The following is a 25435-nucleotide window of genomic DNA, read 5'->3' on the forward strand; positions in this document are numbered from 1 at the left end:
TTTAAGCAATCTGGAGAAACAGGCACCTCATGTAAGTTCCCATCCAGTCTATTCCTGGAGGGCGTGGGAGGCCCGGAACAGGCAGAGCGCAAACCCGAAACACCCACAGCTATTTCTGAAGGATCATCTCACTTTTCTTACTGGAACCCCATCTGCGAGCTGCGCAGCCCTCACTCACAAAACCTGAAGTTTCCCGTCACCCCCCCGGGCAGCAGCGCGGAGCAGGGAAGCGGCCTTTCCGTGCAGTCCGAGCCCTGCGGCACTTCAACCGCTCCCGCCGGCAGCCCCGAGCCCCGGCAGCGGAGCGCTCCCGCCCCCGCCGCACGGGCCGCGCGTCGCTTCCGCATCCGGAGTGGCGGGCGCAGCCTGCGGAGCCGTGCGGTGAAGGCCGGCTGAGGGCGTCGCGCCGCCGCGCTCGGAGGGGACGGCCGGGACCCCGCGCCTGCGGGAGTGGCGGCCATGAGCGGCGCGGAGGAGGAGGAGAAGGCGGCCGGACGCGGGCGGGCGTTGGGTGCGTGAGGGGCGGCCGGGCGCGGGGAGGCCGAGTAGCGCCACTGTGCTCTGGCTTCGAGAGCAACGGCTGTGTCACGGTTTAGAGCGTTCTCGATACGTTGTCGGAATGACTGATAGCGTTCTTCTCCCCCCCGCTTTGTGTGCTGCGGAACCGGCGGGGGTTTCACAGGGTGTCGTTGGAATGGCCCGTCTGCCGCCTCCCGCTCTGTCACTGTCCGGCTGTGAGGTAACCGCGCCGGGCAGAGCTCGCAGGGCGGGAAGAGGAGCGGTGTGAAGAACTGTACAGCTGCGGAGCTGAAGTGCCTTTTATTTTTAAACAGGAAAGTACCGCTGCTGTCGGTGAGACAACGTCAGTGCTGCCCAGCCCCGCTCACCTTGCTCCTCTCCCGCAGGTGCCAGCGATGCCTCCCCAGATGAAGGAGTCGAAGCAGATCTGCCTATTATAGATGAGAGAGCGGTGGAGCAGCTGACTGAAGGGCTGATTTCTCACTATTTGCCTGATCTTCAGAGATCCAAAGCAGCTCTGCAGGAGCTTACGTAAGCAGGTTTTTAATGCAGCTCTCTTTATGTGCATGCTGTTTGCCACTTTTTTTCCACGTGATGTTCTAGCTTAGCTGGAAGGCAGTTTGTTGTAGCATTTCTATATTCTGACAGGACCATTTTGAGCAGTTCTACTGCTCGGAGTACTGGGAGATGTACAGGCTGCTGTGTTGCCTGTTGGAATTTTGGCTGAAGAGCATCCAGCACTAGAACATTAAATTCCCATAAGCCAGGCACAGCAGATGGGCAAATTTCTTATATACTTGTTCCATAATGCAAAGTTTGCTGAAAACAATAGACGTACTTTGTAGCAGTAACCTTCATGTTCAAAGCTGCCTGTAGTGCAGTATATTGTTGATGTGCAGTTGGTAAACTGTGTTGCAGAAAGTGCTCTAAGAAAATACTGCTAAGCAGATATAAATTCTTTATACACTGCTATCTCACTGATAATTGAGAATAGTTTGTTTCAAATGTAGGCTGGGTGTGCCATATGAAATAACTGGAGGGGGCTTTACACAGAGCCATCTCAGCTCTGTAGGGTACCTTGCTTTGAGTTTCATGATGCGTAATGTGGTTATGCTGCTGCCAAGGACAGCTTGTGTCTGGAAGGAATTTAGCTGATCTGTGTGGGATGGAAGATTCTTGATAAGCACTGTGGATCCACACAAGTTCTATGCAGAAATAACTTTGTGCTGCAGCATGACTCAGAGGCAACTGAGTAGAAAGACAAGAGGAAATTGTTTTCCCTTCATTCAACCTATCCCCGCACAGGGGTGTTTAATTGCTGAAACTTGCCTACTGCCTCTGTCACTGAAGGTTTTCAGATTGTCATCCTGGTTTTCTTATCATCCTGTACAATACTAGGCAGCAAAAAACTGAGTTTGTGTGTCTCAGTTGGGATTTTTCAAAAACTATTTACTTGCATCTTTACTGAGATCAGCTAGCAATCCATAAGAAGAACTTGATGCTGGGAAGCACACATTTATGCCTTTATGATCAAAGACAGTATTTTTTACAGGACCAGTTTAAAAAAAAATGCAAAATTTTTTCCTCAAACTTTCTAAGTATAACACTGTAAGAACTTGCCAATAAGGAAACTCCTGATTTAGTGAGTGAGAAATATCTGTTCTGAATACCTAGCTTTTGCAGCTGCGCTGCTTTACTCTAGTTTTATGGATCTTTTCTTGTTTCAGACAGAACCAAGTGGTATTACTAGAAACATTAGAACAAGAAATTACAAAATTCAGAGAGTGTAACTCCATTCTTGATATCAATGCCTTGGTAAGTACTATTAATGCTTTTATAAATCCCTACTAGTATGGATTCTCCTGACGAAGTATTAGTAGCAACTTAATTTTTTTTTCATTATAACTTGCAGGAAGGTTAGCAACCAGTTGAGATACATGGGACAAATTCCTCTTGGAGAGGATGCAGAACCAGCAGATTTCCCTTAAACAGAAAGGGCACTGGGAGGAAAGAACAGATTCAGTCTAGTTTTCTGAACTGGTAGCCAAAGTAAATGTATGCATTTATTGAGCAGGACTGAGGTTCCAAGATGAGCTCTGTGCACATGTCCAGTCTAGTAGGAAAGGTGCTTGAAACATGTGGTGTATAAATTGGCAATACTTTCATTCCATTTTGGTGAATCTTAATTCAGTAGACTGCCAGGTGTACCTGTTGAGATATGATGGTGTAGCAGAAATGCTAAGTGATGGCTTGAACCAATGATTGAGCACCTGCTGGGAAGGCAGGGTCAACCCAGGGAGCTCAGGTGCATGCAATGCAATGCAGCTGAGTGACTGGAAGGGGTGCAGCCAGGCTCCACTCCTTCCCAGACCTCATTTAAGGGTTGGCAGTGGAGGCAAGGGTGTCTTGTTGGAGATATCTGCCTGCCTGAGGCCTTCTAAGGGTGAGCAGGTTTTTTTCTTGGTTTCTGTGTCTATGGCTGCTGCCTTTGGCTAATCCTCACCTGCTGTAGCCTAGGACTTTGCTGCCCTGCTATTATTTCTGTGCTTTCCATTGGACTATAGCATTACAAATAGTTTTCTATATTCATGTAGTATGTAAGCTTTAAACATAAACTTGAACGTGCTTCATCTATTATCAAACTGTTCTGGCAATGCTATGTTTGTACTTACTGTTTTGATGTGTAGCTTTGTTAAAAATAAAAAGACATTTTTTTCAACTTGATGGTCACTGCCTTAACTGCTATGTTTTTGAAGTTTTCAGAAGCTAAACACTATCACAGCAAGTTAGTGAATATTAGAAATGACATGATGATGCTCCATGAGAAGACTTCTAAGTTAAAAGTAAGTTGAGTAACTTTTCTTACTTTCTAACATAGCAATTTAGTTATGTATTATTGTCTTAACTTTTATTTTGGATGGATGCTGAAAATTCTGGTGATAATAGAATCTCTGTTAAATGCCATTCATAAATGTTTTTTCCATGTTTTCAGTTGCACCTAACCACCTGTTTCAATCTTTTGCTTACTGCTTTCTGTGTTTAAGCAACTGAAGTATCATAACTAGTAGTAAGTCTCAGAGTTGTCATCGTGGCTAAGCTGTACGTTACAAGAATTGTACTCCGTTCTGTCTCTTAATCCTCTCTGTTCCAACTAGTTCTTTCCATAGTTTCAGTTTTTGTGCTTCTTACAATGAGAACTAGACTGTCATAAATGTAAGACTTTCTCCTGTTTAATGTACTGTTAAGTGGCACGGGTTCACTGACTTCATGCTATGTAAGCAGTTGCTAGTCAGTTCTGGTAAGATCAGTCTTTCACTATGTTCAATTAAAAGAACACATTGTACAGTACACACCTTGTCTGATACATGAAAATGTAAACTGTTCTCCCTTAAACCTCACTAATTCATCCTTCATCATGTAGGTTAGAGTTTCTGTTTGTAAGAAGGATGGAAGTAGAAGAGAGGAAAAACACAGAAGTAGTTTACAGAACATAGAGTCATAACCACTGTAAATTGGAGAAGAGAGTGTTAAGAGAATGGGAGGGATTTTGTATTAATTCCAAATCCCACTGTGAAACTTTTTTTTCTTTTCTGTTTAGAAAAGAGCACTTAAACTACAACAAAAGAGGCAGAAAGAAGAACTGGAAAGAGAACAGCAACGTGAGAAGGAACTGGAGAGAGAGAAGCAGCTAACAGCAAAACCTGCAAGGAGGACGTGAAAGCAGAGCGTGCAACAGCTTGTCCAAATTAATCATTTCTGCATTCTCTAGAGTTAAGGCAAACTTTGATTAAACCAGGCTATGGTTATTACTAGCAGCGGTCTACTCTGGTGTTATAAATTCCAGAATGTTAATAATCAGTGGGTAACATTCAAATTTTTTACTTTAGTCATTCAGGTTGCCTTCTTTTGTAATGCTATGCAGTTTGATACTATGACAGTATAAGTTAATTTTATATATAAATATATATATATAATGTATATTGGAGAACCTAGGCATCATGGGTATTTAAATACCTATAACTTCTTAATGTGTTTTTCTGGTGCTTAGAATTCTGAGCTGTTTGGTGATTGGGACGTGTGTTTTCCAGACAAAATATGAGTTGTGGTTGTTAAAGTTCAATTCTGGTCCCTGGACTTCAGAGCCCCTCTGTTATACTGAATCTGCATTGATTCTGGCAGTTGTAATTTCTTTTCAGTGCCGTGAGTCATAAATACAGACTCTTTTTTTCAACCTTGATTTAGTTGGTTATTGTTTTTTCCTTTTGTTTGACTAATAGAGACATAACCAGAGCTGAACAATTTCATCTTCATGTGGAATTCAATTATCAGTAGGAAAAGTTGGTGCATTTTTTTTTCCATTTATTCATGTGTATTTAGGGGCTATGTGAGTTAGTGTTGTATGTTGTCCTTACTTAAAATGATTATTATTAATGAACATTATGATAAATATCGTATGGATGTTGATATCCATTTCTCTGAATTGAATTAGTTGCAGCACTTGGTGTGAACTCCCATTCAGATGAATGTGCACGTTGTCTAGACTGGTAAAAGAGCTTTAAGCTGTTTGTGCCTACAGTCTAACAAATGATCTATGTTGTTTTTATTATTTAAGTTGTAGTATAGGTGGCATGTATTGAAGTAAGATGAAGGGCAAGCTTTGTAAAGGTATCCATACAGTTTGTATGGTAAGACATCCAAGGGGCACACAGTCGATATTACTTTCAGTTTTAGGTGGTTTAAACATTGTATACCTGCCTGGACTCTGCTGTGCTGTACTTTCCTGAAGTCCTAATTTCCATTTGTAAGACTTTTTTTCTTTGAAAGATCGACTGTTATGAGTAGTCATCAAAACATTACTGCTGTTTACTTTGTGTGTTTGGAGCAAGGAGAACAAACTACTGAAGTAGTCTGAAATGCCTTTTCTGAAGTAGTAATAGGTTAAAACTGAAGTTGGCTTTTGTTTTGTCGTAATTGCCAGTGGATTGTTGACCTGTGCTGTGGTTTATGTGTATTTCTAAAAGAAATGTTAAAGAATTTCTACAGTCCATTTTTGGAGCAAAATGTACATTACTGAATATTGTTTAATTTTTTTTTTTATTTTATAATGTAACTTCAAAATTAGTTTTTAGGAATTTAAATGGTTCTTATTAAAGCATAACATGAAACTAGATGCTTCAGTGAAGTATCCTAATCAAGATTAATTTCCTTTGCTATTTCTCATTTGACGTTACCTCATCTGGTATCCAGTTTAGTGTTTCATGTTGAGCTCTGTTGTGTTTTGGTTGGTTGGTTCACTGTTTGTCTGCTTGTTTTGGGGGGAAGCTTATGAATTGTTCTGCTTTTTCCTTCCCCCTCCCACCCCACCCCCCTCCCCCTCGAACACCATGGTCACTTCTATTGAAAATACAGAATTCTAAGCATAAGAATTGATGCTTTTTGCTAGACTGAGTAACTTTATTCCTGTATACATTTTCTTACTCATCGTACCAACTCATTTTTGAACTATAAGGTTATTGCAGTGGAATTAGTTCACTTGAATGTGCGATATCATTTTGAATTCTGATTTTCTAAGATTATACAAATGTATGGATTATAAGTGCTGACTGAGGAATCTTGGTTTCCTGTGCTTTTATCACTAGATTGAACTGTATGCTTAATTTGGGTACCCACTCCCACCACTGTTCAGGTTCACGTTAGCCAATTTTTTAATTCAGTGAAATTTGACTATTTTGCTGACAGTGGTAACTTTGCTTTATGAGCATAGTAAATATTTGTCTTATATTTTCCCTTTGAAATGTAATAACAGAATATGCTACCTGGTTTTAGTCTGTGTGCCAGGACTTCAGTGATAATAGGTGTAAATAGTACTGTATCACTGAAGTCATGGCATGCTAATAGGCATAAATAATACTGCGCAGGTTGCTTATGCAGCTGTTCTGTTGGGATTCTTGTTTGGGAGTCCTCTGGCTGATATATTCCTTATGCTTCAGCAGATGCTTTCTGCCACCTACCGTTTGCTTTGCAACACTGCTGGTTATTTTAGTTCCCTACTTGGATTTTCAATGCTCTGACCCTACTGGAGTAATTTTTTTTTTTTTTAATCTAAATGGTTTAATTGTTTGATTTTTTTTTTGTTGTTGTTTTTTTCCTCTTGGATTAGCTGTGCAAATGCTTGATGTAACCTGTGGTTTATATAAAGAATGTCTGGGCTGACTAGAACTGTCAGAGAAGAGTTGTACAGTTGGGACCTAAGGGGGGGGTCACAACAGGGATAATGTGGAGGCCTTTATCTGTTTTCTTCCAGACAGCAACTGCTGATAGTGGCAGATCTGGGAGTTTACCACTCTACCTCCAATCTCTAATCTAAGTGTTGTTCAGGATGCGAGCACGGATGTTGGCTGTGCCTGCTAACTTAGTGCTTCCATTTCTCCTTGTTTCTGTTCCCATCCATCCATTTATATCTATGATGACAAGTCATGGGGTTTAAGAAAACAAATCAAACATCCTGCCTAGCAGGTGTGAATGAAAACAGGAGGAAAAAAGTTTTGTAGAACTGTTGCAACAAGTAGGTTGCAACTTAATGAAGCAAATCAATTAAAGCTTGATGTAGAATGGTTTCAAACTCTACACGTTTGAAGGCATTAATCTCTGAAACAGTAACAGTAATTAGTTTGGCACTGTCACTAACAGTGAGTTGTGAGATAGAGTAGCTCAGCCTTCTAACATACTGTAATAAATATATGGCCCAGAACTGCTGTGAAAACAAGACCGTCTGTTCATATGTCAGTCAGGAAAACACTAGACCTATAAATTAACTATCTGGTTTATTGCCTCGATGAGCAAGACTTGTGGGGTTGGATTTGTTTTATTTTTTTTCCTGTTATCTGGGACTCAGAGTCCCGGGTACTGAGTAATATACTGTGCAAATACAGCCTGCAAGAGTAATTACAGAACAGTTAATTGGAACCCATTGCCGCCCCACCACCTGAAAGCAGTGTTCCAGTCCTTCAGCAGCTCAACAGGAGTTGCTGATTTTTCCAGTTCTTATAATTGGGTAGCAATCATACATAGTATACCTGCATGAGAATGTATTTTTATTTCTGCTTCTGCTTTGCTTTGCTTTTATTACTGCTGCTCTTTTGCTAACCTTACAGATGCTCTGATTTAGAGGTATGCCAGAGGAATATCTCTAAAAGAAAATATCAAAGGTGATGTGACAGGATTACTGCTTTTCTTCTACATCATCCGGTGTTACCAGAGTTCGTTTGAGATTGTACTTGCTGTCAGGTAGGCACTTTCCAATGGAAAATAATACCCACTTTTGAATACGCGCTGTTGAAGTCTAGACAAAAATGTATATAAATTGCATAAAGAAAAGCAGAAGGAGGTACAGTTCTCTTTGAAGATGAGAGCTGATGAGAAAAGTTACCTATTGCTGTAGGTGGATATTGAAATGTATTTGGCTGGGCAGATCCGTGCTGGCAAAGCAGGGCTGACTAGAAGTGGGTTCCCTTGCCCACAAAGACAGCAGCTGCCTCAGGCACCTCAGCTGAACTAAAGCAGATGGCTGTTTGTGGAAGGTCATTACTTTTAGCTTAGATTTCACCAAGTTGTCCCGTGGAGCATCAGTATAATGAATAATAGACCAAGTGATAGCTTTAGGCTGCATGCGCCAAGCTTCTCAGCTGCCTGCTGAGCAGAGAGCCTTACCTGTCACTCCCACGGCCCACTGGGGTGCCAGCAGCCCCAGGTGCACGGTCAGGCAGCGTGCCTTTCCTCACACACCTTCATCCCACTTGGACATCCCATTATGGGAGCCAGGCAGCTCCCCCCGCAGCCGCAGGACGGCTCTGTGTTCGAGGTCCCCACCTCGTGTTTGGTCTGTGCGTTATAAGTTGTTTAAGGGGTACGTTTAGGTTATTTCTTTATTAATATTGCAAAACTCTGTAAGAACTCTGTGGGGAAAACATAAAGAAAATATTTTAAAACAATTCTAAAAATATTCTGAAAAAAAAAAAGTAAAAAGGAAGGAAGAAAAAAGGTTTCTCAAAGCTGAGCATCAACCTCTTAGAGGAAAAATGTGCCAAAGGCAGTGCTTGGAGTACAGCCGGGCAGCAGCAGATGGCCCTTTCCCATCCCCTGTTTCTCTCCTGCACGAGGACTGTAGAAAAGCTTCGTGGTATTTTCCAGTTTAAGTCCTCAGCACCTTTGCCCCATTCTTTACAGCTTCCCACAAGTGCTGTTATCAGCTCAGCAGCTCTGCCTAATCAGAAAACATGCCGAGAGGGGAAGGCCCAAACCCGAGAAGGAAATGTTTGACACATGGTTTGGATCACTGCTTTTTTTTTTTTAATTCCTACGATGATTTGGCATAAACACTTTTGTCTTTGTACGCTTCTCTCAGCTCTGATCTTTGCATGGCTTTTCTTGGCTCAACAAACGTGACTCAGTGGATTAATGACTGTTACTACTTCACCTGTCACCATGCCATAAATCAAAGGCCCTGTAAAGACTTTGGGGAAAGCGCAGTGAGGCTGAGCTCAGCAGCTCATAGCGGGCTGAGGGGATCCCTTGCTTGGTGCGTTGAGGTGAGTTGCAGCTCGGTTTCACTCTGAGGCTCTGATGGTTTATTTTCTGATTTTGATGCGGAAAAGAAAGTTACCACGCACCAGCAGGCAAGCTGCTAGATAACGAAATCTACTCAGAGCCGGAGGTACGGGCAGGCTTGGAGCCAGCAGCAGCGGGCTGGAGCTCACTGCCCGCCTGCCCTCCCGGCCTTTGCCCGCCCGCTGCCGGCCAACACCTGGCGGCGCACAGCTCCGCCCCGCCGCGCCCCCCGGGGCAGCACCCGGCGCTCGTCGCGTGAGGGACGGCGACGCGGTCCTCCAGCCTTCGGGGCCCCGCCGGCGGAGCAACGGGCAGGCGAGTGCGGGGCGGCGAGGGGTCGAGCGGAGCTCGCGGGCTGCGGTGTGAGGGGGCCGGGGGCTCAACCTGGTGGGGGGGCGGCCTCGTAGCGGAGTGGGAGGTGTGTGTGGGTGGGCGCGCGAGGTGCGCGGCTCTGCGAGGCGAGAACACGCGGGCTGCCATGTTAGCGCGGCGGGCCGAGCGTGGTCGGAGCATTGGAAGCTCACATGTTAAACGCCGGCTGCGGCCAGCTGCTCGGGGGTGGCTGCGCGTTGTTTACTTTCCGCGCTGAGACTTCCCTAACCCGGCTCCGCTCGGCTTCCAGCGTTAGACGGCTCCTGAGCTGACTTCTCGCTGACAGTAACTGCTCTCCTCGTGGGTTTTGCAGAACTGGTTGAGGTTTGTGTTCCTTTAACCTGCAGGAGGGAAGGCTCCGGGGAGAGCAGCCTTCCAGTGCCTGAAGGGTGCTTACGAGCAAGGGGGAGCGACTTTTTTGGTCTGGTAGTGGTGGGGCAAGAGAGACTGTCTTTAAGCTAAAAGAAGAGAGGTTGGGGTTAGATATGAGGGAGAAGTTCTTTACTCAGAGGGCGGTGAGGCCCGAGCATGGGCTGCCCAGAGCTGTGGGTGCCCCATCCCTGGAGGTGCCCAAGGCCAGGCTGGGTGGGCCCTGTGCAGCTGAGCTGGGGGGCACACAGCCCATGGCAGAGATTGGGGCTGGGTGGGCTGTAGGGTCCCCTCTGACCCAAGCCGTTCTGTGATAGGACTCTAGGAGCACCATTTCTGTTCTGCTGAGTTTGCTGTTTTATTGGGTGGGTGTTGGAACTGGTTAAAATGCACGAAAACGTTGTAATGCGTTGCCTAATAGGCCCATTTTCAGTTAGGTTTTTCTTTAAAGCAAAATTTAATAGCAAGTTGGCAATGATTTCCTCTGTTATGCTTGTAGAAGAGTGGTTTTCTTGTTTTTTTCAAGGGCAGCTTAATGAGGGTGGTTCTCATTTTGTGTTCTCAGTCCCTTAAAGGTCTGTAAGCTGCTAATTCTGGAAAAATGTTTCCTATATTTGTTTTTGACAGGAAAGTCAGTATTGTTCTGTTGATACCATCTCCATCTGTTTAATGGCATTTAGGCACTAAATACTGCTGAGCTCTCCTGGTCAGTCTAACTGTTTTTTCAACACGTTTTCTTTAGTGTTAGGCAGTTATTAGGCAGTACACAATCTTTACTAGCACATCAACACACTTTTTTTTCTTTTCTGAATCTTTTTTTTCTACAAATAGCCTTACAGTAAAAGAGATGAGAGCTATGAGTAGAATCAGAGATTATCTTCAAGCTAAGACTGTTTTAAAAAGGCTTTTAAATGCTATCCCTCTTCACAGAAATGCCATTTTTGGTGAACTTGCTATGTGACCTGATTTTTATGTGGTGCTATAGGGGGTGTGCTGCAGTAGTGTTACGCAAGCTTCCGTCACTGTAACAGACCACGTCCTGAAAGCATTCAGAATAAATTTACCTCTCGGGGTGACAGAACTAGTTTTAAACAGACCTGTCATGGGTGGAGAGGAGCTATCACTGAATGGAGGAGCGCTGTGGGCTTTGCCTTTCCAGGCAAAGCATGAAGTTCTTCATCAGCAGTGTGATTTCATGCTACATAAAGGATGTTTTGTTGTGTGTAGTTCAAAGGACGCTTGGAAAGAGTGCTGTATGTTACAGTGCTCTTCTAGAAGCTTAAGACTTCAGCTCAATTCAGTAGACTAATTAGTGATTTTCTGCTTTTTCTTTCAGTTCTGTTATTCCTCTGTCTCCTCTCCAGTTCCCAAATCAGAGGACTGATGTGTTGTTAATGAAGTGCAGATGTTGGTTTGAGTGTTTAATACTGAGGATTTTCTGTTTGTTTTTGAACATCTGCCTGCAAATGATGTTTCAGATTGTTGTTTATGTGTGCTTTAAAACAACTTCAAAGCAAAGAAATGCTGCATTTTAGTCCACTAGGTGGCTGTTAGTTAAGGCACATCTTGTGTGCATTTATAAGCATGTTTAATTCAAAATCTATTCAGTCAGAGAGGATAATTATTCCTTACTTAGCATTACAAAAACGAAGTGCTGTTCCGTGTGTCTGGGCATGCTGTGCACTGCAGAACTGGTCACTGTGCCTGTTTCACTTGCCTAATAAAACCCAACCCCAAACCCTGGGTTCATGAACTTTCAGAAATAGGCTGTCCTTAAAACTGTCACAGACGGAAGTTGCAGCAATTACTCATCGTTAAAATTCTTCTTTCTGACTTGGAGAGAGCATGAAGCATCTGCACTAGGTAGATTTTACTCCTAGGGCTAGACCAGCTCCCTCCCCATGGCTGAGTGAGGCTGTGCGCTACAAATGACGGCCTGCACTGGGTAAACAGCAAGCAGCCTTCTAAAGTGAAACTAACTTACCCGGAGTTGGTGTTCCTCTGTAGGGAAGAGGATGGGAAGAATATATGTATATCTTGGGAACTTCCTTTAAAACAAAGTGGGTAAAATAACTTATACTGGGGATACTTCCCACATTTCCTCTTCTCCTTCCCAAGCTGTTTATGCTTCAGGGATAATAACAGCACTTCTAAAGAATTTGGGATACTTGAGTTGATGGATTTTAAGATGGCACGTGAAGGTGCAGAATGAGTTGCTAAACTACGTGTGTAGTTTTATAGAGAATTGTTGAAGTTGACCTTTGGAACTTTTCTTGAAAATATTTGAGTTCTCCGATTTAGTTTTCAAACTCCACTCTGTAAGTCCATAAACTAAAAAAGGTCTGCCCTTCTAAAGTGAAAAAGCTGGAGTTCCTGCACGATGATTCAAGGAATTAAACAAAAGGATGTAGATGAAAATCCTGTCATAAGTTCCTATTCAAGTTATAACACCTCATTGGCAATGCTGCAATGAGGAAATGAATTAAAATGAGTTTATACCTGTTTTACTGCTGAAAAGCTTGAAAGTGGTATTCATTGTGTGCAAGCAATGTATTCATCAGAGGGAAAGATCTTGTTTGTTGTAGCGGAGGGAGGGAAACGTATTTATGGAGATCAACTTTGACTGACTTTGGGTAACACAATTGCACTACCAGTGCTATACTTTATGGTTTTAACTCTTGTTTGTCAGGTGGAAAGTGTAGTTGTAAGCAAGGATACATGTGGATTTCCAGCCTTTGTTTGCAGCTGTTTTGCTGTTGTAAATTTTGGGTGAACTCAAATATCCAAAATCTAGGAAGGTGTAAAGCATTATTTCAATGAACTTTATTTTCCTGTCAAGTCTAGGGCTCAATACCTCTCCTGCAAAAGTAGACTAGCCCATGTGTCCTTGCTCAAAGCGATGTAAAACTATCTTGCTTACCATGATATCTTGTAGCCCAGAGAACCAGAAGGGATATGTCTGCACTGTGCATATGCTGGTATATGCTAACATTAAAATACTAACAGTTATTAATTTGTATGACATTACGGTCAGCAGAATGGCACTTGGTATGCTTGCACAACTAACATTTGCTGTTTCAATGGTCTGCAACACTAGATCCTACAACCACACCACTCTACAACCTCGCAAATCCTTTTTGTTTTTAAGACATTAATCTCTTACAGCCAAAGTTACAGCAGATGTCTAGCTATGTTATAGTATCAGACACGTTTTCCTGCTAAGATAAGGTGAAAAATATATTGTCATTTGTTAGAATTCATTTGCTTGTATGAAATTTTAATTTTCTAGTAGAGTCAGTGATTAATTTTTTTAAACCCTCTCCAAATTGCTTACAATTAGTTTGGAAGTTTTAGCTTCTAAACTAAAAACACTAAACTTTTAGTGTTTTAGCTGCAACAAAAGCTTAGCGTTAATTCTTGCCTGGAAGACAATGGCCATATAAATATATATATGTTTATGGCCATATATAATATGTATAAATATATATGGCCATATAAATAAATAAAAACTGCCTTACATCATTAACTGTACTTTTCCTTATCTTGCAGCTTCCCACTTATTGAAAGATGTCACCAGTTGGAGCAGCGTTTTCCTTTTCCTGTCTCCGTCCTGGAGTATGGCTGCTGAAGCCAGGCATACAGAAGAAGAGCTCCCTTGGTTTCCATACAGCAGCCAGGTGTGCTGCCAAGGATTATTATGAAGTACTTGTGCTGGGTGGAGGCTCTGGTGGAATCACCATGAGCGCTCGGATGAAGAGGAAAGTGGGGGCAGGGAACGTGGCTGTTGTTGAGCCAAGTAAGGTAAGTCTTCCTTATGCTGAAAGAATAAGTATTTGGTGTATGTGATCGGTTTGATCTGATTCTCATCCCTTTCCAGCCCAGCTTACTATGGAGAGGAAGCCAATTAAGTTGAATTTAGTAAGCTTGGTATGAGATTTTTTTTCTCCCATCACAGAGATTCATACATCCTTCCAACTGTGAGGCAAAACTCTTGGTTATTTGTATACCTTCTCTTGTTAGGAATAGAATGTTAATAGATGTTGCCTCTTATTTGGAGTGATGTGCCTTCATAATCAAGTGCAATTAAATTGTTCTTAAACATCTGTTAAAACATTTATTTCAGACTCATTACTATCAGCCTCTGTGGACCCTGGTTGGTGCTGGTGCAAAGCAGCTGTCAGCTTCTGCACGTCCAACAGAAAGTGTGATGCCTGAAGGTGTTGAGTGGATTAAATCTCGAGTTACAGCATTGGATCCAGATAAGAACTGTGTGAGGCTGGAGAATGATGTCAAGGTAATAATGTTAGAAGAATGTTATTCTGTGTCATGAGTTGTCTGTCTACCTCTGCAGATCCCCTTGGAACTGCCAATGGAATAAGGTGTTTCCCAGCATCTAGGAGGCTAGGAAATTTGCTTAGGCCTTATAGGAATTACTTGATTCTAAACTCTATTTCTAGTAAATTTTGCAGATAACTGTGTGAGAATGACTACAGCTTAAGACATCACCATCATCATAAGTCTTTCCCCTCTTCATTGAGAACTAAACATAAAAAATGGAATACCTTGCTTGAAATATCTGGTTTTGTGTATAGCAAAGCCTGCATGTGTAACTTTTCACGTATTTAGCATTTTAACAATAAATTATTACTCAAGCTTGATGCCTACTTTACTAATGCTCACCCTTAGGAAACTATTGCTATCAGATGATTTAAATTTGTTTTGATATAATATTTTGTTGTGTTTGATCTTTTTTTATCTAATTTTTTTCCCACTTACTCAACAGATATCTTACAAATACTTGATAATTGCCCTTGGGATTAGTCTGCATTACGAAAAGGTATTTATTTTACAGTAATCATGCTCTTACTAGTTCTAATGGCATCACATGTCCTCATGATTCACTAAAGTAAATGGTTTTTCAGTGCAATTTTTTTACTTCAGGATACTGAACACCAATATGAAGTAAAGAACCAGAAGGCAGCCTAATGACTTAAGTATGTCCCACCATAGATCTGTATGTAAAAAGCCAAATTACCCTTAGGAAGCTCTTTCAAGGTAGCTTTGTGCCATCTCTACGGCAACATCAGCTGATGGGGCAGCAAGTTAAATCTGGACGTAAGTGCAGCCTAATAATGAGAGTGAAATATTCTGAAAGTAGAGTGAGGCATCTCTAATGTAAACAGAAACACGCAGCAGTTAGTGAAATGTGTCCTGCAGAATCAATTTGACGCGCACTCTACTACCTCTCCTAAAGGGTATACTTTAAAAGGAACCAGAGTTGCATCTGTTCTTAAATAGGCCCTGGCACCCTTCCCATATCTGTTAGTTTTCCTGTACACTTTTTACAATGGCACTTGAAGAAAGATGTTGGTGCTGTTGGTGCTAGAATGATTGTAGCAATGCACAGGAAGAGGAAAAATACAAAGGCAGGATGTTCATGGAGTTTGACTCTACTGGCTTTAACGTGACCAACATGTGATGTGGTAACTAATAATATATTTGACTTTCTTTTTTAATTGCTCCCAAGGCACACACAAAGCAAGAGTTAATCAACCAAAGTCACACCAGATGAAATTCAGCTGATAATCTCAGCAGAATGAGGAACTGCATTGTGTTTTAGTGGTTTTTCTCAGTCTCCATGTTAATCTCAACAGTACAGATTGAAGAAAATAAACTCAGTATTTGGAAATTCAGAATTTGGCAGTGGGGAAGCCATGTAATACTGCCAGTCACTATTACTGTGTAGTGAACTTAGTGAATAAAATTCACAGTGATAGATTGGTATGGCATTAAACCCAAAGTGGCCAGTTTAAAAAGGTTCATGTCTCTTATTTGTCTTCATTAACAACGTAATTCGTGGTGTAGACTGTAATGTCTCAAACACATTGCTATGTATTATTGTATGTATGTACGTACAACGTATGTAACATGACTCAGTTTCCTCTTAGAAGTTCTACAAACTGTTAATTCAAAACAGACAACTGCCTTTCTCAAAAACAGATGCTAGAGCATAGCAGAAGTAGTGAGAAAATAACCATTGGAGACAGAACCAAAGCAGAATATCCTTAAGAAATACTTCAGATATCTGAAACTGAGCACTGAAAATCTTTGTTCACCTTATGAATTTTTGTAACACTTTTTTAATGTGAGTTCTTACTTATGATGATGTGGCAGTGACTTTTCCTGTTCTTACTCTGAATTTCATGCTTTGCTCTATGCTGAACACTTATGGTGTAGATGTTGCAGAACTGTCATTTCAGTAAATATTGCATCTATTAAGTCATCTACTAAGCCCTAATGGAAATAACTTACTAATACTTACTATTTCCTTACTAATGGAAATAACTATTTGATTAGTAAACGTATATTCAAAAATACCAAGTAGCATATGGGCTTTTTTAACTGTGGGCTTCTTAAATAGTCTTGAGAAATCTCAAGTCTCCACTTAATACTCGATGATGAAGACAAAATTCCTACTGCCTATATGTTAAACCTTATTTTTGTTTTCTTAGATCAAAGGCTTGCCTGAGGGTTTTCATCACCCTAAAATAGGTTCCAATTATTCAGTTCATACAGTAGAGAAAACGTGGAAAGCCTTGCAAGATTTCAAGGAAGGAAATGCTATCTTCACTTTTCCAAACACTCCGGTGAAATGTGCAGGGGCTCCTCAGAAAATCATGTATTTATCTGAGGCCTACTGGAGGAAAGTAAGTATTCTGTTCACTCTTACAATGGCTGTTCCTCAGTTGTAAGGAAGGTTTATTCTCAGGGGTTTGTTCTATTTCTTTTACAACAAATAAAAACCACATGAGATAAATATGATTCAGAATTATTAAATAAAAATGACTGATCTGCTTTTTCTGTTATTAATGTGTACTAAATGAAGCTAATTGAATTATGCATAAGCATCTTAGAAATTTCTGGAGTAACTTGCAGAATTCAGAATTCATAAGGGATGAACTGCTTAACCTGCTTACAGAGGACTACCAATACAAATGTATTTAATTTATAACTTCAGGAGGAACACTAAAATCACATTGGCTGGGTGTTCATTCTTGTTGCTTTAAGTAGTTAATACTTGATGTGGATTGTCTTTCTGTTCATCTGAGAAGTGGTTATCCTCACTCTTCCTGGCACACATTCTCAGTGACAGGAGAGCTTTTTGCTGGGCTGGGAAAGCAAACTTAGTGGAAACAGAAGACAGCTTCAAATGAAAGTGTCAGACTTCATGCATGCTTTAAATTTCACAAGCTGTCCACTGAGTGAATATCTGAATAATGCATAGAACTGATGGTTTCAGAGTGCTACATAGTGCTAAGCTATTGTATTTAACCTTATACTGAACAACAATGCTGTATATTGCAGTCACCTCTTCAGACTAGCAATCTGTGTGAAGTATCTTCAGTATCTCACTCTGAACGGGTGAGGCATCATAAATATCAAAGTACAAGGATGTATCTTGTCTAACGTGCTGTGAAATAGCTGTTTCTTGAGAATTGTAATGTTAATACTGCATTAAGCGCCAAGATGCACTAATAATTCTATCAACTCCAGTAGTGTGGCATAATTCTATTGCTTCTGCTAGCTTATCAGACTTAGTAATTTGATCTTTCCGTGCAGACAGGAAAACGACCCAAAGCAAACATAATGTTCAACACTTCACTTGGTGTCATTTTTGGTGTTAAAAAATACGCTGACGCATTGCTTAAAATAATAGAGGAGAGGAATATTGCTGTTAACTATAAGTGCAACCTTATTGAAGTTCGAGCAGACAAGCAAGAAGCTGTGTTTGAAAACCTGGACAAACCTGGAGAGACTGAAGTTCATCAGGTTAGGAAATTTCAGGTCTCTAGTTTGGTCCTTTCTCTTTGTATATACAGTATCGTTACTGCTGCATTAAAACAACATAATATCTGTTGCTCCATTGTAAACTGCCATTTCATCCTTTTAGTAACATCCTCGATTTTCAAAGATTCGAAAGCTAAGGTGGTGAGAAGGGGTGGGGAGAGAGGGGTGGAAGTAACAAACTGTGCCTGGAGCTCTGCGTACCTTGTTAATGTAACTTGGGAACGTCTCAGGTATATATGGAGGAGAGCAAATTGCTGTTACGGCAGCTTACATGGTTTATATATGGCAGCTTACAGACTAATGAGGTTCCTGTTAATAAAGAATTTGGAATAGATGCGTCTCAAATTTGAGAGCAAATTTTCACTCTATATGCCTGTTTTTAAAACAAAATAAAGCTTTTTTTCATACTGTTCTTATATTCTAACATCAATATAGTATGATCTGTTATTAACTAGCCATTTTGTACTTTTTCTTTCTGTCTAGTACGAAATGCTTCATGTCACACCTCCGATGGGGCCACCTGATGTACTTATCAACAGCCCTGTCTCTGATGAAATCGGCTGGGTAGATGTAAATAAGGAAACTCTACAACATAAAAAGTATCCCAATATTTTTGGTATTGGAGATTGCACCAACCTTCCAACATCAAGAACTGCTGCGGCTGTAGGTAAAGGTGTATGTTTGTGTACTGGAAAGTGTAGCAGTCACAGTAAGCTTTTAAACCAGACACTGTTTAGTTTTGTTACTCTTGAGGTCTTAACTCCCATTATTTTTTTTTTTTCCATCTTTCAAAAAGACTTCAGTCCCTTGGACTAACTAACTAGCTAGTGATTATTCTGATGCCATCAATTCTCCATTTTCTTATTCCAAGTACTTCAGAGTTGGACTGGTTCTATTTTCTGTGTTCTCAGAATGGTGTAAAATGAAGCTGTTACTGAATTCTGGAAGAATGCAAGAGTAGTGAGTCTGTCTGCTCTATCTTAGAGGCTCACACGTATGTGTCAGCTGATAAGTTACAGCTGAAGACTGTGTTCTGTACTCGTAGCCACAGGGTCCAATATGAAAACACTTTAGGTACATGATATCGTAACTAAAAATAAAAAGATAAATCTGAGGGTGGGGGAAAAAAAAGGCTATATAGTACATTATTAGTCTAACAAGAGGAATGATATAGGCAACTATTGCAGCATTAGTCTGGAACTTCCCTTGCAGCATTAAAAATGAACGAGAGCAAGCAAAAATTCTGTGCTGGAGTCCTAAGTGTTTGGGAAGACCAAACAAGTGTAATTTAGCATAGGAGAGTAGATATAAGCTAAAAACATGCAGTTCAAGTTTTGTCAGGCCTTTGCATGTCGGAAGCAGTGAGGCCAAAGCATTCTTTCAAATAGGATTTCCTCCCCCCAACCCCTCCCCAGTCTTGGACTGTAAAGTTTCCAGGCTGATTTGACGCAAGTTCAGTTACAGCTGAATTATCCAACATACGCTGTTACTACTGTTTGCTCCAGTAATGACAGTAATTGCTGTCTGAAGCAAAGTCTTACTATATTTATATAGAGATATATTTTAAAAATATAAAGTATTTTTTATATTTTTTTTCTATTTATTCTTATGTAGCTGCCCAATCCGGAGTGCTTGATAAAACTATTTCCCTGGTAATGAAGAACCAGTCGCCAACTAAAAAGGTACCTACAGATCTTGTCTTAGGGGCAATGTTACACACGGGAAGTTCTGCCAAGACAAGCAGTTAAACTACGTGAACTGAAGATAGAAAGGGCTTCGTGTCAGCAATGGAGGTGCTAAATAGCTTCTTACTGTATATAATAATAATTTTAATAAGTAATTGTAGTACTACTATAGTAGTAATTAAGATGGCGCAATTATTCACAATTTCCTCAAAAACTTATATTTAAATCTTTCTGACTAAAAGAAGTTGAAAGGCTGATTAGGTTGGGTTCTTCAAGGTGGATTTAGTGTAGGCTATTATAACCCCTACTCCAAGAAAACTCTCAAACTTTACACGTCTATGCTGTGTGCAGTTTATCTCCCCTGTACAGAAAGCGGTCTTCTACGAAGGAGGTAGATTTTTTTGTACTACAGATGCTCTTAAGCCTGTGACTTTGCTCAAACTTCTCTTTGAGACTTAGCTCTCATTTTATGCATGGCTTTTCAGTTAATGTTCCTGGATTGCTCACTTGAGTATCAATCCCCACTGCTGTGATCCCCTGCAAATTCTTAAAATTACATTTGAGATGGTTTATATTCTGTATGTTAAAATACAGCGCTAGCTCTCATTCTCTGCTATTGTCACTTATTCTGTTGGTTACAGTAATAGCCAGCAATTAATGACACAAAGCCCTTTAGGCAGTTATTTAGGTTAACTCTAATTCAAGGACTGTTATAATGCCAATCTATGATCCACAACTGAAAGAAAATGGCTGTTATGATCACTGACCCAAACTGGCAGCCTTTTAAACTTAATAATATTAACACTATAAATGCAGAAACCTAGAAACTTATTTTGAAATACGAATGTTAATCACATAGCTTGCAATACTTCAGTATTTAGCCTTTAAACAGATTAATGAGAAGGGTGTATTCTTTGTTGCAGTATGATGGATATACTTCCTGCCCACTGGTAACAAGCTATAACAAGGTGATTCTAGCAGAATTTGACTACAATGCTCAGCCTTTGGAGACCTTTCCCATTGACCAAAGTAAGCAGAGAACATCAATGTACCACATGAAAGCTGATATGATGCCCTTTCTCTATTGGAATGCATTACTCAAGTAAGTATTTTAAGTCAGAGTGGGCATAGCCACTGTGATTTTTCAGGGCAAAGCCAGATATCTGTTCTGGCTTACAATTCCTCATAAGAACAGAAGTTGTTGAACTTATCCTGCAAATCTAGCAACTGAAGTGTATGCTTAGTCATCACTAAGTCCTCAACTTGTTGAGCATTCTGGGTACTTTGCTACTAATAGGGTTTTGTGCAAGAATATTTAACTTCATACCTCTAGCATGCATCTTAGTAAATAAAAGTATCATATGGAAGTAAAAAAAAAAAAAAACCACCCTCACACTGTGATAACGTGCAGATAAATGCCTGACTTGAACAAACAACTCTTCCTTTCAGAGGATACTGGGGAGGACCGGCTCCTATCAGAAAGCTGATGCATCTAGGCTTGAAGTAAATGCTGGTTCTCAGTTCAAGTTCTTGAAGAAATAAGACTGGCCTCGTGCTGGATGAGTATGTATACTTCCTTTTGGACATCTCTTCAATAGACAGGCTTCTTTAATCATCAAGTTTTTGTCCCAGACTTAACTTTCCACCTCCTAGGGATTAAGCCTTACTACTTTCTTCTATGTAATCCAAGGCCTTAAATTAATTCTGTATGTAGATAGCAGTTTCAACTCAAATGTGAGCTTGCCTTCAGCTGCAAGCCACTACTGAAACTTCCTACAGTAATCAATGCCCTTAAATCAGTTTTGTATGTAAGGGATTTTCTGTGACTGTAGCCCAACTTCCTTGCTTCCAAGATCTAAATGTGCACTTAATAAAATAATTAAATGCTAGTAAAACATTCTGACCAGCTCTTGTTCTCTGATTTTTGAAAAGCCTACTCCATCCCAGTTCTTCAAAAAGAAGCATACTACCTACCAAACTGTAGATGGATTATAGAAATCAGAGCAGGTAACTAAAGGGAAATATATGTCAACTTTGCCATATGTATTAATATCAGCTGAAGCCCTGTCAGACATGACTTGAAAGCAGTTGCATTATTCAGCTTTTCTCAGGGTTGTATTTTTCAAAAAACCTCATCTATTTTCTGGGTGTAAAGCTTTGTGTTTGATGTACATCCACAGTGAACAGTGATGTAGTGTATGCATATTAGCACAGTTGTGCCACCTAACATCAGTTCTGTTATGGTGCTTTACTATTATAATTTAAGTACATGCAAATAGAATTTACAGTAGACTAGATGGTAACGAGACTTAAATCACATAAGGCCAGCTACTAGGCTCAAGCACAAATTAAGATGACAGCTGAGGGGGAAATGCTTTTTTAATGACCATATGTAACTCAGTTTCAGGAGAAAACTCAATGAAGCCAAATTCAGGAGTTGAGTCTTCACAGAAGCTGGAACTTCAGTGGCAGTCAGGTAGACAGCGCAGAGCAAACAGGAGTCATCTTCAGTCACAAGAACCAGGAGAAGCTTATTTCTAAACAGAAAAACATGAATACTTTTCAAGTTACAGCTCCATGCTTTTTCAACGTAGCCCTTAAAAGGGTTGCTCTGGAGTTCCAGTTAGAAGCATGGAGACATACCTGCATGTTAAGTAATTCTTCGATCTTATTTTGGATCTGCCCATATACCTCATTAAACAGTTCCTCCTTGGATTTTGTTCCATTCAAGTGCACTTAAAATAAGAATGGAAAATGAGAGCTATAATAGAATTATGCTTCTCTAGCCCTGTCAGATTCTAATTAGAAGAGCATGCATTTGCCTTACTGGAAAAAAAAACATACTCCAACCAACTAAATATATATATATATCCTAGACTTAAAAAACTTTTTCTTTAACAGCCCTATAGAAGTGCTTCTGTTATTAAGGACTTACCCACATCAACACCAAGATCTTCCATTATCTTCCTGTGCTTGACATACATAGGCCAAACATGGCCATCGAACAATCCAGGTGGATCAGGTACAGTGTAATTCCTTGAACTACAAATTAACACAGTGTTATTTGAGAGCAGTCTAATTACAGTTCAGGCAAATTATGTAACACTCAGTTTTTCTACACTCTATCCTGAATGTATTTCATTCAGTGTAGCTTTAACCTTATCAACAGTGCTACCACCAGCAAGGAGAGAGGTGCCAAAAAAGTGGGAATGTGATGGTTTGAAGTGTGCAAGATGCAGAAATGATTCCTAAGTGACTGATGTTGGTGTTCATGAACAGTCTTCTCCTAAAGCTGCAGCAGAAATTTGGGTGAAATAGTTGTCTGTCCACAATGGCCTGATAAAAACTTGTAGGGTTTGGTTGCTGGAAGGCACTATGGTTTTTCAACACAGTAACTACATTAATGTTTACCCTATCAAAGGAAAACAAAAAAAGCTTTAAGGAGAAAGCAAGTCTTGAGCTGCTGCAGATGTTACCAGGCTAACAGAGGAATTTACAAAGAAACTCACCTTCTTCTCCTTTTACACTCCTCATATGGAATGGAAAGGAAGTACCGATGGTGGAATACGTCAATCAGGGGCCTGAAAGAGATGTGCGCTGGGTTATAGCTTGTCTATCAATGAACAGAAAGGGAAAACTACATCCATCTCTTCTGTCTGGTGCGTGCTTCAGGCCTGTGACACCTCAACTCACATCAGTCAATGCTGGCACCTTTGGTATTGTGTAAAGTCACAGAAATTGAAATACACGAAGTCATACTGTAAGTACCTGTAGGTGTAAAGCAGGAAGCCCTCAACAATAAGGATGTGGACTGCTTCATCTCTTCCCTCCCTGTCTGGTGAGATCTGGGCATCCAGCGTGTTGTTGATCCCATGAGAGCGTTCAAACTTGACCGGGTTCTTTATCCAAGCGTTGATGGTACTCATCATCGCCTCCATATCTAATGCACTGATCACTGCGACAGAACGCTCTCGTTAGCCAGCTGGTATCAGTCAGCACCAAGAAGGATCAAAGTATTAAACTGGAGTTACGCCGTTCAATAACGCTGGAGAGAGACCTTACCGTCATACTGCTTAAAGCCATCTTCAACTTCTATTTCATCTTGAGGCTGAAACAGCAATAAGAAAAAACCGTTCGGTCGGGGCAGCCGCTGGGAGCGGCACCGTCACAAGGCAGGAACGCAGAGCGGAATTTGGAGGGCGCCCCAGCCCTGCAGCATCGCCTCTGCGGGCAGATAACGGCCGCTGGGAACGAGGAACGATAACGCAGCCGCTGCTCCTGGCCGCCCAGCCGGCCGCGAACGCACTCACCTTGAAGAAGTCGTCCTGGTGCACCACGCTGCAGTTGGGCAGGGCCTGCATCAGCCTGCGGGTGAGGGTGGTCTTGCCCCCGTTGGTGACCCTGGGAGGGAGCGCGGGCCGTCACCGCCGGGCCCGGGGCAGCGCCCCGCGAGCCACGTGCGCGCGGCCGCCCGCAGAGCCAGGCGGCGCCTTCCCCTCCCCCGCCGCGCCCCGCGCACTGCGGCACGAGGGAGCGCCCCGCCCGCCGCGCTCACCCGCCGATGCCGATGATGATCTTCATGGCGCGGCCGACAGCCGCCCGGCCCGACTCCTACAGCCCGTTCCGGGGGAGGAAGGGAGGGAGGAAGGACGGGGCTGGGGACTTGGGGTCGCCGGTAGCGGCCGCCTACGTGCCTGAGCCGGGACCCGGGGAGGAGAGGGGAGGGAGAGAGAGAGAGGAGATGAAAGGGGAGAAGCCCAACGTCAACTGCCGGGCAGCGCCATGGCCGGAGGAGCAGGGAGCAGCAGGGCCGGTGCGCGCCGCGCCGGAGCGCTCCGCAAAGGGAGGCCGGCACCCGCTGCACGGGGCTTCCCTGCGCTGCCGCGCGTCTATTGGGCGGCTGCCGCCCCGCCGCGGCCAATGGGCGAGCCCGCGACGCCGTGCGTCTGGCGCCCATTGGGTAGGGCGGGCTCGCCTCGCGCCCGATAGGGCTGCAGCGCGGCCGCTGGGTGGCGTTTATTGGCCGTCGAGCTGAGGGTGGGCGTCGCCACAGCGGCGGCACTATCGCACCCGGGAGGCGGGGGGGGTGCCGGGCCGCGCGGCGCCGTGCAAAGGCGCGGCGGTGCGGCCGCGCGCTCCCCTCGGGCGCTCCCGTGGTTCGGTCCCGCGGCGCTGACGGCCGCGGAGCGGGCAACGGGAGGCGAGCCGGCACGGCCGGGCCGCCATGTGGCATCGCTGTAGGCCCCGGCGGGACGGGGCGGGGGGCAAAGCACGGCGGTCCGGGGCCGCGCCGTGAGGCCGCTGCCATGCGGGCCCCGCTGTCCTCTGCGGGAGCCGCGCCGCCATCCGCCGCGGTCAAGGTCACGGCCCGCCCTCGGGGCCCGAGCTGAGCTGAGCTGAGGCGGGCGTGTCTCGGAGCGCCGGGCCCTGCCGGGTAGCGGTGCTGGTTTGGTGGCACAGCTCGTCTCCTTTGCGACAGGCAGGGCGCCTCAGGTCGGCGGTACCGGCAGTGGCGCTCAGGGAGCCCCGGGCGGAGCCTCCGTGCCCCTCTGTGGGCGTTGGTCGCAGAAGGCCCGAGCGGCGCCGGGCCGTGCGGTGCTGTCACGTCGGTCAGGCGCTGATCCCAAACCGCGTCTGTGAGCCACGTCTGTTGGGCTCTGAGGTTCTTCCACAATGGGGTTTCTTGCTGTTATTTTTGTTCTAAATCTTCTCTTTCACCAAGCAGAATAGTTTTGCTGCACCCTTCGAGTTTCACGACGCGTCCAAAGCCCATTTTTGGTATAGAAGCACGAGGTGCTGTACCTCTCCGCTCAGACACGGAGCGTACAGCCACTGGGGGACGGTAACGCCCTGTGAGCAGTAACTGAGCAATAATGCAGAGCAGCCATGGGGCAGACTGGGTGTTAGGCTCAGCGGAGGGTATCTGGAACTCAGGCACTGTGGGCTCAGCACAGCCATGCCCTGCCCCTCGCATTCAGCAGCTGTGTCTGCGCGTGCTAGCCGTTCCCCCGGCCCTTTGTCTCTCTCTTCTTGAC

At 43.1% G+C, this 25435-nt stretch overlaps 3 protein-coding genes across 13 annotated transcripts; 2 read left to right on the top strand and 1 right to left on the bottom strand.

Moving 5' to 3' along the window:
- Window positions 1-355: 355 nt before the first annotated feature.
- On the top strand, window positions 356-6130 carry BLOC1S6 (biogenesis of lysosomal organelles complex 1 subunit 6). Its single transcript, NM_001007825.1, is given in 5 exon segments — window positions 356-511; window positions 906-1050; window positions 2247-2334; window positions 3276-3362; window positions 4118-6130. Coding segments are annotated over 5 exon segments (492 nt in total). The 5' UTR covers window positions 356-459; the 3' UTR covers window positions 4238-6130.
- SQRDL (sulfide quinone reductase-like (yeast)) lies at window positions 4831-21305 on the top strand. 11 transcript variants are annotated; one of them, XM_040706318.2, is made up of 11 exons: window positions 9358-9441; window positions 11204-11274; window positions 13417-13668; window positions 13991-14161; window positions 14651-14704; window positions 16380-16574; window positions 17488-17697; window positions 18199-18382; window positions 19330-19397; window positions 20324-20502; window positions 20850-21297. In XM_040706318.2, the coding sequence occupies exons 3-11, from the start codon at window positions 13435-13437 to the stop codon at window positions 20905-20907; spliced, it is 1353 nt and encodes a 450-aa protein (XP_040562252.1). In that variant the 5' UTR covers window positions 9358-9441; window positions 11204-11274; window positions 13417-13434; the 3' UTR covers window positions 20908-21297. The 11 variants fall into 11 exon arrangements, with proteins under 11 accessions (XP_040562253.1, NP_001382848.1, XP_046754998.1 ...); XM_040706319.2 differs by lacking the exons at window positions 9358-9441; window positions 11204-11274 and adding an exon at window positions 4831-7806; NM_001395919.1 differs by lacking the exons at window positions 9358-9441; window positions 11204-11274 and adding an exon at window positions 9009-9107 and having other exon boundaries at window positions 20850-21277.
- A 456-nt stretch (window positions 21306-21761) lies between these two features.
- Window positions 21762-24245, bottom strand: ITGB1BP3 (integrin beta 1 binding protein 3). The gene is made up of 8 exons (NM_001030550.2): window positions 23956-24245; window positions 23711-23801; window positions 23463-23508; window positions 23169-23355; window positions 22910-22981; window positions 22336-22442; window positions 22044-22135; window positions 21762-21937 (listed from the first exon to the last, which is right to left on the bottom strand). Exons 1-8 carry the CDS (start codon window positions 23979-23981, stop codon window positions 21932-21934), a joined length of 627 nt encoding a protein of 208 aa, NP_001025721.1. The 5' UTR covers window positions 23982-24245; the 3' UTR covers window positions 21762-21931.
- Between the last annotated feature and the right edge of the window lie 1190 nt (window positions 24246-25435).

The sequence above is a fragment of the Gallus gallus genome, chromosome 10 (genome assembly GCF_016699485.2).
Source record: "Gallus gallus isolate bGalGal1 chromosome 10, bGalGal1.mat.broiler.GRCg7b, whole genome shotgun sequence".
In the NCBI taxonomy this organism is placed as follows: domain Eukaryota; kingdom Metazoa; phylum Chordata; class Aves; order Galliformes; family Phasianidae; genus Gallus; species Gallus gallus.